Raw genomic sequence first — 13057 nt, 5'->3', positions numbered from 1 at the left:
CTCTCCAGGTGACACAGGAGTTTTAGGATAGAAAGAAACAACTTCATGTACAGGTGAACTTTAAGATCATAACACGTGTCTCCCAGTCACCAGTGCCAACGTATGGAAAGACATATCCCAGCCACAGCCCATGGATGCACACACTGCACTCACCACCACAGACAGGCTTGGATTTCTTGACAGGCTTTAAATAATGGCAACATATGTGAACCTCAGCTTGAAGGTCAAGAGAAAACCCCCAACAGAGGCTCTTCCTGCATCTTCAGCATTTTCCTTCACAGTTACTGCCCTGCAGCTACTCACAGCTTCCCTTGGGGGAAGCTGCTGGTGTGGTACTCTCAGGACTGATGCCCAACACTTATCAGGTCAGGAGGAGAGATTCTGTTACTACAGCTCCTATGCATTTTATGTTTACCTATGAGATAAGCCAGGCTTAAAGATGGAGAAGCAATCTGAGCCTGCTGTTTTTGCTGCTGAGTGAAGGTCAGGACCGTCCCTGAGCCAGTGAAACTGTACCACACCACCTTGATCTTTGTCACCACTAACAAGGTACCACTTGGCTTTCTGGTTCTCTGACCAAGATTCACACCAGGCCTTCAGCAAGCAGCAAGTCTCATCTCGTAGCAGGGTCAAAACCCCCAAAGCCTGTAACAAAGAGGACCACCGAAATGCAGCTCTCTGCCCCCTGTGTGGCATGTGGAAGACAACAAAAGTCACAGTGAGACTGCTCTGGGGAGAGCAAACCAGGGATTGTCCAGGTTATAAGCATTCCCCAAGGAAGAAATTCACCCGTGACCAGAGACTTGTCACACAGCCATAACCAGATGGGCCACTGTCCTGGGGGTCTGCTCAGGCATCGAGGATGAAAACCTGCTCCAGACCATGCTGGCACAGCTGGCACAGCTACAGCCACTGTGCTGGTACAGGTTTGCCTCTCACTGACCCACCCTGACTCTCACACAAGTACTTTGCTCCACATCAGAGCTCGCAGGACTTTCCATGCAGAGGAGTTTTATTCTGCTTTCAGATGACTGCTGGGTGTTTGATGGGGTTGGGGCTCAGCACCTCTGATCAAGGCAGGTCCTCTAGTTAATTAACAATCCTGCTTTCAGAGATGTGGCAGCAAAGAGCAGCTCATTCAGATCAGGAGGCAGCAGCACAGCTTCCAAATATAGTCCTGCACTCAGTTCTGGGTAGGAACAACAGGTTTGTGCTTGGTTTTGATTCATCTCTCCTGCCCCCCCGTGAGGCATCGTATAATGATGTTGAGTTTAAGAATAAAGCAATCTGTTCCCAGCAGCTTCCTCTGCTTTCCCTTCAAGACTTTCATCAGTGACCAGCAGCACATGGAATGCTCAGGCACGGAGCAGAGCTGCTCTAAATATGCTCAGTCCTTTCCATTACTAGGAGAGGAGAGGATGTTACTGGGGAGGGAAGGTGATGTACAGCAGGACACTCTGAATTTTAGAAAAAGAAAGAAAGTAAATTTGAAACTTCTGAAGTTTCCAGAGATCACAACCTCGATGCAAAGGCACCAGTGAATCCAGAGAAACAGCTTCACCAAGCAGATACCCCTTCCTTCCCTCCACCCCGAGCACACACACCTTATCCTGAGAGGCTTTAACACACAAAGTGCACCTCACAGGTTCAGAACAGACACCAAACCCCTGCAGGGAAACCACCAGAATCCACCCCATCAGGGCGATTTTTCCCCCATGCAAAGCAGGATCTCCTTGAACACAAACTGAAAACATCAGTGCCTGGTGCACTTCTCCAAACTCGACATGCATTTCCCCTCCTCTCCTGCCAGAAGAGCCTCAGGCTACTCTCCCTGCCCTGCAAAGCCCCAAATATCTGCAGGATTGCAAAGGGGAAGGTGGCCCAGTGCCCTCAGAGAGCCCCTTACACAACCACAGCACTGACCTGCCACCAACAGCTGGCAGGAGGCATCTGGGGAGGAACAGGGGCCACTGCCTTCCACTCCTAAAAACATTTTCACTTCCATTTGCTCACTTGCTGGCACTTAGTGAGCTTTTATCCCCAGGTCAGTGCTCCACAGCCCAGGCTGGCAATAAAAACTCCCACTGGGGGCTTCTTCATATTATAAAACACAACAATTTCCAGGCCAAGGAAGTGCTTTTCAATATCCAAAATCTTCACACACACACACACACAGACACAAACACACACGATAAATCCTGCTGTTTGATAACAACCAACGCTCCAGAGTTTAAGACAGAATAAACAGGTCAGTTCATTATTTAAGTCCAAGTAACTTAAAATCTAAAATTCAGGCATTTCCATCTGACAAAGCAGGTACTTACCCAGAGATGAGACAGCCGGGCCAACCACGCAGGCAAGGCACCAAAATCCATCACGGGGCAGCAGATATTGAAGAGAAGGGAGAAGAGACACTGGTTAATAAGCAGTTTCAGCCAAACACGAAACCCCCCCACCCTCACCCACCAGGAGAACCCCCCGGAGCCACAAAGTCAAGTGCTCACACTTGTATCCACATGAGCCCGGCAACAACCCAGCGAACTTCAGTGTCTGACTCTCCCCAGGACTGAAGGTGGAACCGGACGTTCACGTTCAGCCACTTCTTAGAAAAGTAAACACCGAGTGGGGAAAAAAAAAAAAAAAGCCCCAAAAACATCAGCCCGGCATTACCTAACGCTGATAATACGGCGGGCGGTGACGCAGGAGCCCGTGCCTGCCAGCCTGCAGTGAGTATGGACTCGGGGGAGTACGGACTCCAGGGAGTACGGACTCCACTGAGCAGAGCCCCCCGAGCCGGGGCACAGGGCACTGCCGAGGGCCGGGTAGAGCCGGGCTGGGGAGCAGCGAGCTCCGGGAGGGCTCCGCACTGGCCCCGAGCACTTCTGCGCCCGTCCAGTCCTCTGGCCTTACATAAGTTCTCGTGCAAACTTCTGGAGGGATGGGCACAGCCCAGCGCCGCCGGCCCCGGCTGTAAGGGCTGCCTGAGCCCTCTAGTGGGGCTTCAAAAACTCCGCGAAACACCCAGAGACTTAATTTAATTAACACTCTGCCAGAGGCCTCTAAACTCTAATCCTCTCAACAAAAGGATCATTAACTAAATGAAGAGATTCAAGAGAGCAGCGGTGCTCCCAGCCGAGGCAGGGCCGGCTCTGTGCTCCGGTGGGCACACGCCCGAAATCCAGCAGGATCCTCAGCCCATGCCACAGCCCCACTGAGGGTCCAGGGACCTGCTTGACATGATGGTGGAGTCCTCAAGAATCCCCCTGCCACAGCAGAGAATCACAGAATCATGGATTGGTTTGGGTTGGAAAGGACCTTAAAGCCCATCTCTTGCCCACCCCCTGCCATGGGCAGGGACACCTTCCACTAGCCCAGGTTGCTCCAAGCCCCATCCAACCTGGCCTTGGACACTTCCAGGGATGGGGCAGCCACAACTTCTCTGGGCAACCTGTGCCAGGGCCTCCCCACCCTCACAGGGAAGAATTTCTTCCCAATATCTAATCAAACCTAGACCAGGTGGAGAGATGGGCACAAGCCCACACCCATCCTTTGGGATGCACCACGACGCCAACAGTCCCGGTGCCATCACCTCCATCGAGACTGAACCCCCAAACTGCTGAACAGGGACTGTAGCTGGAGCACCAGTTGTTTTTCAAGTGTTATTATCCACTGATGCCAAGAGCCTGGGTGCAAGCAAAGAGCAGCTCTCCTTTCCAGAGGCAACCTCAGTCCCTCATCACCTCACCCAGCCCAGCCAGCACGAACAGCAGGAAGGGTTCTCCTCACCAAGGAGCCAGGGTGTGTATTGGCAGAGGAATTTACATCTTGGCAGGGTGAAGTCAAGGAAAATCCTTTACAGTCAAAGGTTCCCAGCCCACGCATCTCACCCCAATGGGACAGGGATGGAGATCCTGCCTTTTGCAGGTGGCTCTCTTGGAAAGTCACCTCTAACTCTGGAGCCATGCAGAGGATCCAGAGCAGCTGCGAGGAGCACATCCATGAGACTGCTCATTAGTGTGGTGAACAGGAGCAGAAGAGCTTAATTACAGGGCAGGGATCATTCCCTCTGGGTTCGGATGCCAGCGGGAGCCTCGGCGGGGCCGCGCTGCCCCACGGGACAGGCGCTCCTCGACAGCACCCGCAGCCAGTGCCACCTCTGCCCGTGGCACATGCAGAGCCTGTGGTCAGCAGGATCCCAGCTGGGGCTCTGGAGGGGCTGCAGAGCCTCAGGCTCCAAATGTGAGAACCCAAAGTGAGGAAGAATTTGGGTGTTGCTTGTGAAAACCTTATCTGCCAGCAACGTCTCTACTCAGGGGATGCTACTGCAGCCCACCCAGAGGTACTGGTCCCCCAATTTCGGTACTGTGTGTGAGCACCCCAGTCTCAGCAGCAGCTTCTGGAGGTCAAATTGAGCAGTTCACCAGGGCAGAGGCAGCAGTGGCTGCTGGTGGGGCAGAGTCACACCCTACAAGCTGCCACAACCTGGGCAGGGCTTTTGGGGTGACCAGGAGGTGCTTTAGCCCAGACCAACACTGCCCTCGGGACCTCAGCTCTCCAGGGTGCCAGCCAAGCTGGTCACAGACCCTCCATGCTTGGGATTGGATGGTAGAAAGCATTTGCAGAGGTTTCCAATTTTGGCAAGTGCCTTTGCCCCCATCTCCTCCCTGCAGATCCTTGGGACGTGCCTCTGGGATAGAGCTGACACACTGTGGTCGAGGCCTCCTTGCCCAAAGATGCAGGAATGACTCTTCCCACAGCTAATGAGGTCATCCTGCTCTGACCCGGGGCAGTTTTCAGCACACACAGAGTAAGCAGCGTTCTCCTTGTTCACCTCCTGGGATAAATCCCAAGAGCTCCCATCTCCCCAGCCCAGGCAAGAACACAGATGGTCACAGAGATTAAAACATGCAGAGAATTAACCACCCCGTGCAAATGAGCTTCCTCACCCAGCCCAGCAGTGCCAGGTGGTTCCAGGTCCAGTGCTTGGATCTGATCATCACGGTTTGCTGAGCTCCCATAACAGCCTCAGACTGAGCAGGGCAGGGGCCAGGGAGCCGAGCAGGAGGAAGGCAGTTTGTAGGGGAAGCAGGATGCAAACTGCCAGAGACCACATTCTCCTCCTGCCGCAGCACAAGGAAAAGCAGCGGCACCGGGAACAAGGCTGGCCAGCGGCAGGGATCAATTCTGCACTCGGATATCCTGTGTGTTCCCACTGAAAGGCAGCTGAGATGGAGCAAACAGCGCTGTCACCCCGAGGAGAGCCATCTGCGACCCCAGACACTGCTCACAGGGCACCAGGCGCCCGGGGCCTGCCAGCAGGGAGTGAGGAAAACCCACACCAGCCCCCGCTGCCTTTCCTAGAAGGATGAAGTCTTGGCACCCGGCTGAGGCACAGGATCCACCTGGATGGACAGGAAAGGGGCCACGTGACCGTCCTGAGAAAGGCAGGGCTTCTCCAGGCTGCCTCTAGGGAGGAGCTTCACCCCAAACCCGCCAGAAATATTAAGTCTTATTTTAGTTTTACTCAAAACCTGTTGGAATAAAATTCCAACAGGAGTGGATGTCTTGCTCAGCCACCTCTCAGCTGCCAGTGGGGATCCTTAGGGCCGGGTTTCAGGCCGTGCCACGATGCAGATGACCCCGTTTGCTATTAAAAGCCTGCACTGTGCACCCGAGGAAATCCCCGAGCAGCGCTGACCCCATCTGCCAGCCCCGGATTGGCCGGGGCCCATCCCGGCCATACGGCAGAGGTTCACCTCCACGTCAGCCACGGCACCTCCAGCACAACAGCAACAACACACGCACAAAGTCACGTTACAGCTCAACGTGGCCCTGGGCCGGGCCAACATCTGCCCTCCCTCCTCCATCACTCGAGTTCACCCCGGGGCAGGGAGGTGACTCGGTGCTGCCCTGTCTGACACACGCCCTCAGCGCAGAGAAAGAGCTCCCCCCCGGGTCTGAAGCGCCCATCTTGCCCCATCTCCAAGGGGTTTTGGAGAGTGGATATAGAAATACAAGCACTTAAAGGCTGGTGGTGTCTGGCAAGCACCTAAACCACCGTGGCACTCGTGAGGGATCAGCCCACAGAGGTCATGTACAGCGAGATGCAGCCTGGAACACACCCCCTGCCCTAATGCCCTGGTGATGCTTCGAGGCACCAGCCCACCCCAGCTCCCCACACCGGGTTCTCCAGGCTGTAAACCAGCTCAGAGCTTCCCCACCACTGCCTCATCTGCAACACTTACAGGACTGCCGTAGTGCCACTGCAGTCAGCTCTGAAGGCTCCCAGCACACGTCAAGCCTCACACCCCCTCCTTAAATCCCACTCAGGTCAACTGTGGCCAGGTGTAATTACCTACATGAAAGGCACTTGAAGCTGCCAATTTAGCCATCCAATAAGAGGATGTATTTGTGCCCTCAGGCCGGGGTTGTTCCTCCTCTTCTGCTGCTTACCAGGGTGCCAAAACCTGCCTCACATTAAGTGGACCAGCAAGAACTTCACCTCATCCCTTGCTACCAAACCTGGCTTTCCCAGGAATGGCAGGAGTAGGAGCAGAGAACAAGAACAGGCAGGAATAGGAGCAGAGAACATTTTAACAGGGTTCGTTCATTTAACTGAATTAACGGCTTTATTTGTGTTGGTAAAGAGCTTTGAGGTGAGACAATGGAGGAGAAAGGGCAGGCCCTACACCCCAAAACACTTCCCAAGGGCCAGAAAATACACTGTTGTTGAGCCCATGGCCGTCCACAGGCCAGGATGGGGATGGAGTGGCTCCCACAGCCTCAGCATCCTCCTGGGGGGTTCCCGGCTGCCCCAAATCACCAGGCTGCAGGAAGTGACCTCCAGCCTGGGAGACACGGCACAGCAAGGATCCCAAGCTCCCTTCCAGCCTCTTCTCCTAAAATCTGCCAAAGAGCAGCAGCTTTGGAGCCTTCCCAGAGCCACAGGGTCCGACTCGAGGGGGCTCAGACAGCACAAAGCTGTTCTGACCCTGCACTTCTGTCCCAGCACAGACCCTCAGTGCAGAAGCCCAGATGGTGCCTGTGTGAGCCCTGCCCACGGCGCCCCGTCCTCGTCTGGTAGTCCAGGATTTCCTTGGGGGGCATCAGGAGAGGACTAGACACAAACCACACTAATTGGATAGACACAGAGTCCTGCAGCCCTACAAAGCTGCCAGCAGCTGCTCAGAACCTCTTGTGAACCACAAAAAATAGTTTCATCTGAGGAGCAGGCGTGGATTAAACGCCACAAACGCCCTTTTCTTCCCTCTGTGCAAAGTGCATTTTCCCCCACACTGCGGTCCCACAACAAAACCCAGCCCGGCAGATCAAACCAGGAAATTTAGCAAACTTTGAGCACGAACAATAGCAGGAGGATTTTCCAGACCTTCAAGCTTGTTTGGCAAGTCCCAGATTATGTAAAGCGCCGCTCTGCCATTGTCGGGGAAGCCGTGCCCGGTGCCGGAGCCAGCTGGCACCTCGCTGCCCGCCCGGCACTGCCTGTACCCAGCAAAGGCAGCGGGGCTTGTGCAACACCACAAACTCCTTCCGAGGCACCTTCCACTGCAGCAGCCACTGCCTTTCATTTTACGCCTAATTGTTACGTGATTAATCATCTTCCCAGGGTCCAGGTTTGTTTTCCAGCCCATCCTGCCCAGGCATTTGGTGCCCTGGACAAAGAGTCTCCTTTGTGTCTACAGGGCGGTTTTACCGCGGCTGTGCCCAGCGGTGAGGGATCCCTTCCATGGCTTAACTAATCCTTGGCTTTTCTGCCAGTTGGGCCATGCCGGAGGGCTGAAGCGCTTATCGCTGCGCACACATCCTCCGGGAAAACAATACGGAAGGCTGAATTCATTCCACATTCAGCGCCCAGCTGGAAAAACCCCGTCGGCACCCCTGAGGCAGGCGGGATGGGAGCCGGCATCCCTGGTACCCGGCTCCACGCACGATCCGTGTCCCCTGGCAGTGGCCTCGCACATGGTCCCGCTGCATTTACCTAATTAAGACTTAATGAAGTGGGGAGATCTATTGTGGGCCTGGCAGGGGGAGCAGATGTGCCCCCTGAACCCGGGGAAAGCGCACTGCTGTCTCCAGGGTGAATCAGCAGGAAAAGCTCGGGCTGGGATGCTCAGCCCTGCGAATTCCAAACCCCGCTGCTCTCTCAGAGCAGGGAGGGAAAATGCTCTGGTCATCAGCAGCCTCTAGTGGGGAGAGGCGGGCAGCGGGGGCGGCCGCTTCGGCCGGACCCCAGAGCCACAGTCAACCCACCCCGGCTGCCCCCAACCACACCCTGGCTGTCCCCACCAGCTCAGAAGGGGATAGCACGGGACAGCCCCGACGCTCTGAAGGACCACAGCCCCGGTGGAATGTCCAGGGCGTGACACTGCTCGTCCCCCCGCACCGGGTGCTGGTCCCGGGCTTAGCAGGGAGAACCGGTTACAGCCCCTCCCCGTGAATCCCAACTCAGAGACTCGCACAAATCACTGCATAAAAGGGACAAGGGACACATCCCCCTCCTTCCCAGGTAGCTCACTGACAGAGGTCTCCGGGCTGACGGCGAGCAAATCCCTCCCCTCCCCAAATCACACCTCAGCTCCCACACCTTCATCCAGCGTGGCCAAGAGCCAGTTATCACCCCAAACTTCCAGCCACCTTGAGCCTCTTCCTGCAGTTAAAACACTGCTCAGCAGAGAAAGGACTATTCCTGCCCCCCCAGGGCAGGGACCACCTGCAGCGTGCCCTGCCCTCCAGGACGTATCTGGGGAGGGAGCTCAGGAAAAGCTTGTTGTGTATTAAATCGTGACATAACTTCAGAGTGCCCCGCTCGGGGAAGAGCTGATGTTTTGCCTTTCTTCCAAGCGATCCTCACCCTCTGCTGGCTCCGAAAGGCCCGTGCCCGCCCGGGGGGACGCGCGGTGCGGAGCGATGCGGCTGCAGGCAATTCCAGCAGCTGCCAGGCTGCGCGCCGGGAACAGGGAACCTCATTCCAGCAGCACCGCCGCGGATGAGAAGGCACTTTCTCTCCTCAGCAGGTTCCAAACCCTCTGGGGAAGGCCTGAAGTTTCTCTTAAGAGCGAGGGAAAGCCAAGTGAAGGGACGGGGGAGCCCCGCGCCCGCAGAACGGGCTGAGCAGCACCGTGGGAAGAGGTTCGGTGCACGGATCAACTTTTGGCTGCCGCTGACTCGCCGCTACCATCACCACAGGCAGAAGCGGCGTGTGCCTCACTGCGGGAGAGAAGCTGAGGGGCTGCCAGCGCCAAGAGCTGGGGGAGATTCACATCTACACGGGCCCCGCAGCTGGGGGGATGCAAACTGCTCCACGAGTTTCGGCTGCCTCCTCTCAGGGACAGCCACGGTGCAGCTGCATCACCACGGGCACAGTGGGCATGAGCAGGGCAGTGGCATTAAGAAGGATTAAGCCAAACACAGAACTTGGGTCCCGTGTCACCTCAGCTCTGGTGCAGGCGCCGGTTCCTCTCGCGGACTGACCGGGTCACTCCGGCACGAAGAGGACGCGGAGGGGAGTGACCCCAGCTCTCCCAGAGCCACATCCGTGCCTGCCTCAGAGCCTTGGGAAGGGAGGAGCAGGGAGACGGGGAAGTTCTGTGGTGCACCTCGTAAGAACCCAACTTGCTCCCGCGCCCCAGGGCGGCTCCTCTCCCACGAGGAGCAGAGATTCCCCGCACCGTCCGCCTTCCCCATCCCGGCCGTTCGCTCCGGCTCGGCCGGTCCCGCTGCCGGGCCGGTGACAGAGCATGTGTGAGGTGCGACAGTGCCCGGGGCCGATGGTGCTTCCCGAACCTTGTGTCGCCGACGTGAGCTCGGCTCAACCCCACATTCCCACCGCGGCCGCCCCGCTCGCACAAACCGCGGAGCAAACGCTGCTTTTCCCCGAGCAGGAGCCTCGGCGTAAATCAATCCCCGGGCGAGGAGGCGGCTGCCGGCAGCGCCGAGCCAAGGCACACCCCTCCATTGCAACACAGCCCTAAAGATAGCCCTAAAGATTGTCGCTGTCCCCCGCTGTCCCCCTGCCACCCCGCCGGCCGCTTGGACCCCGCCGGGCACCGGGGAAGGCAAACGCCACCGGCACAGCACATGGCAGCGACCTGCCATCGGGTTCAAACCAGGTTTACACCAGCCCCTCGTCCCACCCACCAACCATAGCTGCCAGGAGGGAGAAATTCGGGAAGGGAAAGAGGGATTGCAGGAACCGCCGGGGACGCCAAACACGCCTCTGGGCTGTAACATCACCGCAAAATGTCCCCGTCGAGGAGGGGACGCGGCGACATCACCCACCCCACCCCACCCCCGCCTCTGGACCGCAGGAGAGTCGATGGGAAGATTTTAGTACTGGCCGGGTGAGCCAGGACAGGGACCGACGGCAGGAGAAGCCCCCGGGACAGGATGGACAGCAGGAGCAGGGCCCTGGCACTCCCAGGTCGGCTTTGGGAACCGTCTCGGTGGGCACAGACGGGTCTGGGGGAGAGGGGACAGAGCTCTCTCGAAGCTCAGGTGGAGCTGCTGCACCCCGGGCACAGCCCCGGCAGCACCAAACCAGGACCAAGACCCGGCCCCGGGTGCCAGAGCGGGAGCTGCCACCTCCCAGGGCGGGACATGGGGGGGGCAGGGGGCACCTCACTCCCTGGGTCTGCACCCGCCTGTCCCCCCCACTGCTCCGGTGGGAACAACACCACGGAGGGAAACCCCCCGGTCCTGGGGTTGGCACCCACTGTGGGACAGGGCCCCAGTTGCCTCCTGAGTCTGAGCCCACTGTGGGCCCCGCTGCTGCCCCCCCAGCCCTGCCACCCCACATCCTCCCCGTCAGCCCCACTCAGAGTCCCTGGGACAGCCCCAGTGCACCCCATTCCCCCCACACCCAGCCTGACCCCATTGAGGACCCCCACCCCCCTTCCCTCCTGCCCTGTACGTTTCCTGACAGCACTGCAGGTGCCTCCCCGGCCTCCCCCAGCCCCTGGACACGCCTAATTTCCCCACAACCCCCCCGCCCCACACCTCACTCACTGCGGGTTCCCCATACCCAGCCTGACCCCCCACAAAACTCTAAGCCCCCTAAAGCACCTCATACCCAGCTTGACCTCTACGGGTGCCCCTGGCTGCCCCAGCCCCAGGTCACCATCCCACACCCAGTCTGACCCCACTGCGGACCCCACACCCCACAGCACCCCGTGTCCCGCTGCAAGCCCCCAACCCCACAACCACCCCCCTATGCGCCCCAAGACCACCCCAAGTCCTCCTATGACGCCGCACCCCACGACCAGACTGACTTACCACGGGCTCCTCCAGGGACCCCCAAATCCCCCGTAACCAGCCTGACCCCTGTACCCCCTTCCCAGAGCTCCCCAAGACCCCCGCACCCCAAAACTTGCTTGACCTCTACAGCCCCCCCAGGCCCGCCTATATCCCTCTAGCCCCCCACAACCGTCCTGATCCCCCAGGGACCCCCAAATCCCCCATGTCCCCCCGTCCCCTCCCCACTCACCGGGGCCGCTCCGCTCCGCGCTGCCTCCACCTGCACCGCCGGCCCCGCCCCCTCTGACGTCACCGCGCCGGCCCCGCCCCACCGCTCGGGCGGCCGCGCCCATTGGCTGCCGTCGCCGCCCGTCAAGCGCGCGCCGGGGAGGGGCGTGGCCGCCCGCGCGCCGCTGCAGTAGGCGGGGCCCGCAGGTGAAGGGGCGTGGCCCGGGATCCCCCCTCCCAGCGCCTCGTGACGTCACCGGCCATATAAGGAGAAGGAGCCCCCGCGGGAATCCCCGCGCGCCGCTGGGGGACCCCGGGCTGGGCCGGGAGAGCCCCAATATCCCCCCCCCCCTTCCCCCAAAAAAAAGGATCGATGCCTTGGGGGATTTTTTTTTCGCTCGTTTTCACCCACTTTCTTAACTTTTCTTAGGGAAACCCCTTCCCCGCGGGGGCCGGGCCAGCCGGGGGTTCCCCGTCCTGCGCCCACCCCGAGCGGCTGCGGCGTGGCCGGCGCTGATAAAGGGCTTCGGGGTCCCTGAGGTGCCCCGAACCCAGCCCCAGCCCCGGGGCCACACCCGGGCTATCGGGGCCGCGCAGGCGGCGACTGCGGAGATAAAGGGGGACAGCGGCTCCTGCGGGACCGGGACAGCCATGGAGGGGGCGGCGGGCTAGAATTCGGTCCCAGTCCCGGCCCGCTCTGCTGTCCCGGCCCTGCGGTGGCACTGGATGCCGGGGCTGGGCTGGAGCAGGTGGGTGCTGCCCCAGAGTCACCCCCAGCCCCCCCAGGGCCAGCCAAGGCCCTGCGCCCCATCGCACCTCGCTCCAGGTCAGGGTGTCCCCCTGGGGACGGTCCCTGGTGCCACCTAATGGCCACCGCCCTGGGGACACCGGCAGGGACGGTCGCCGTGGGTCCGTCACCGCGTGTCCCCCCTCTGCCTCCACCGAGGCCTTTTCAGCCCCCCAAGAGAGCCACGGGATGGATCCTGCCCGGGCTCGGAGCCTCAACACCCCGCAGCTCAAGTGCGATGGGGGCTTGTCCCCTCACCCCCTGCCCCTCCCTGGGAGCCCTAAGCCTTCCCCGGGGAGGAGGAAGATTTGGGGGGAGGAAGAGCCTCTCACCCCCGCCCCGGTGGGAGGGGAGGGAGCCCCTGGCTAATGTGATGAGAGGGGGATGAATCCATAAGCTGTTAAGCCGCTGCAAAGCCCCTCGCGTTCTGGCCCCGCTATCACCGACTTCTGCTCACATCTGCTCCCGGGGTTATTTTTAATCGGGTATTAAGGACTTCTGGGTCCTTCAGCAGGCAGAGCTGGGGCTCTGCTTGTCCCCCCCCCAAGCAGGAGCTGTGATTTGCAGGGACTCTGAGGCACCAACACCAGCCCCGCTGCTATTTGGGTGGGGGGAAAGGGACCTTCTGGGACCTCCATCTCCTCCACACGCAGCCATCAGCTCTGCAGAGGGTCCCAGCACTGGTCCCTGCAGGCTGGGAGCGCTGGGGAAAGGCTGGAGGGGGAACCAGGCAGGAGCCTCACACGGGATATAAAAGATAAATATATAAACAAACAAATAAATGTATAAAAT

At 59.2% G+C, this 13057-nt stretch overlaps 1 protein-coding gene across 34 annotated transcripts in view; it reads right to left on the bottom strand.

Moving 5' to 3' along the window:
* The window catches only part of EPB41 (erythrocyte membrane protein band 4.1), a 95741-nt gene extending 84123 nt beyond the window's left edge, over positions 1–11618 (bottom strand). For 14 of the 34 annotated variants that reach the window (XM_064634938.1, XM_064634942.1, XM_064634940.1 and 11 more), the window contains exon 1: positions 11501–11577. Coding sequence is in view for 1 of the 34 variants with exons in the window: in XM_064634984.1 (XP_064491054.1) it covers positions 11501–11603 (103 nt within the window). In the remaining 33 variants the exon portion in view is untranslated. Of the gene's footprint in view, positions 1–2324; positions 2436–2670; positions 2881–11500 lie in introns of those variants that run through there. The other 20 variants (XM_064634966.1, XM_064634967.1, XM_064634954.1 and 17 more) reach the window with 7 other exon arrangements.
* Positions 11619–13057: the final 1439 nt, after the last annotated feature.

The sequence above is a fragment of the Pseudopipra pipra genome, chromosome 24 (assembly GCF_036250125.1).
Source record: "Pseudopipra pipra isolate bDixPip1 chromosome 24, bDixPip1.hap1, whole genome shotgun sequence".
NCBI classification, from domain to species: Eukaryota; Metazoa; Chordata; class Aves; order Passeriformes; family Pipridae; genus Pseudopipra; species Pseudopipra pipra.
This window is presented reverse-complemented; position numbering and strand designations above follow the sequence as displayed.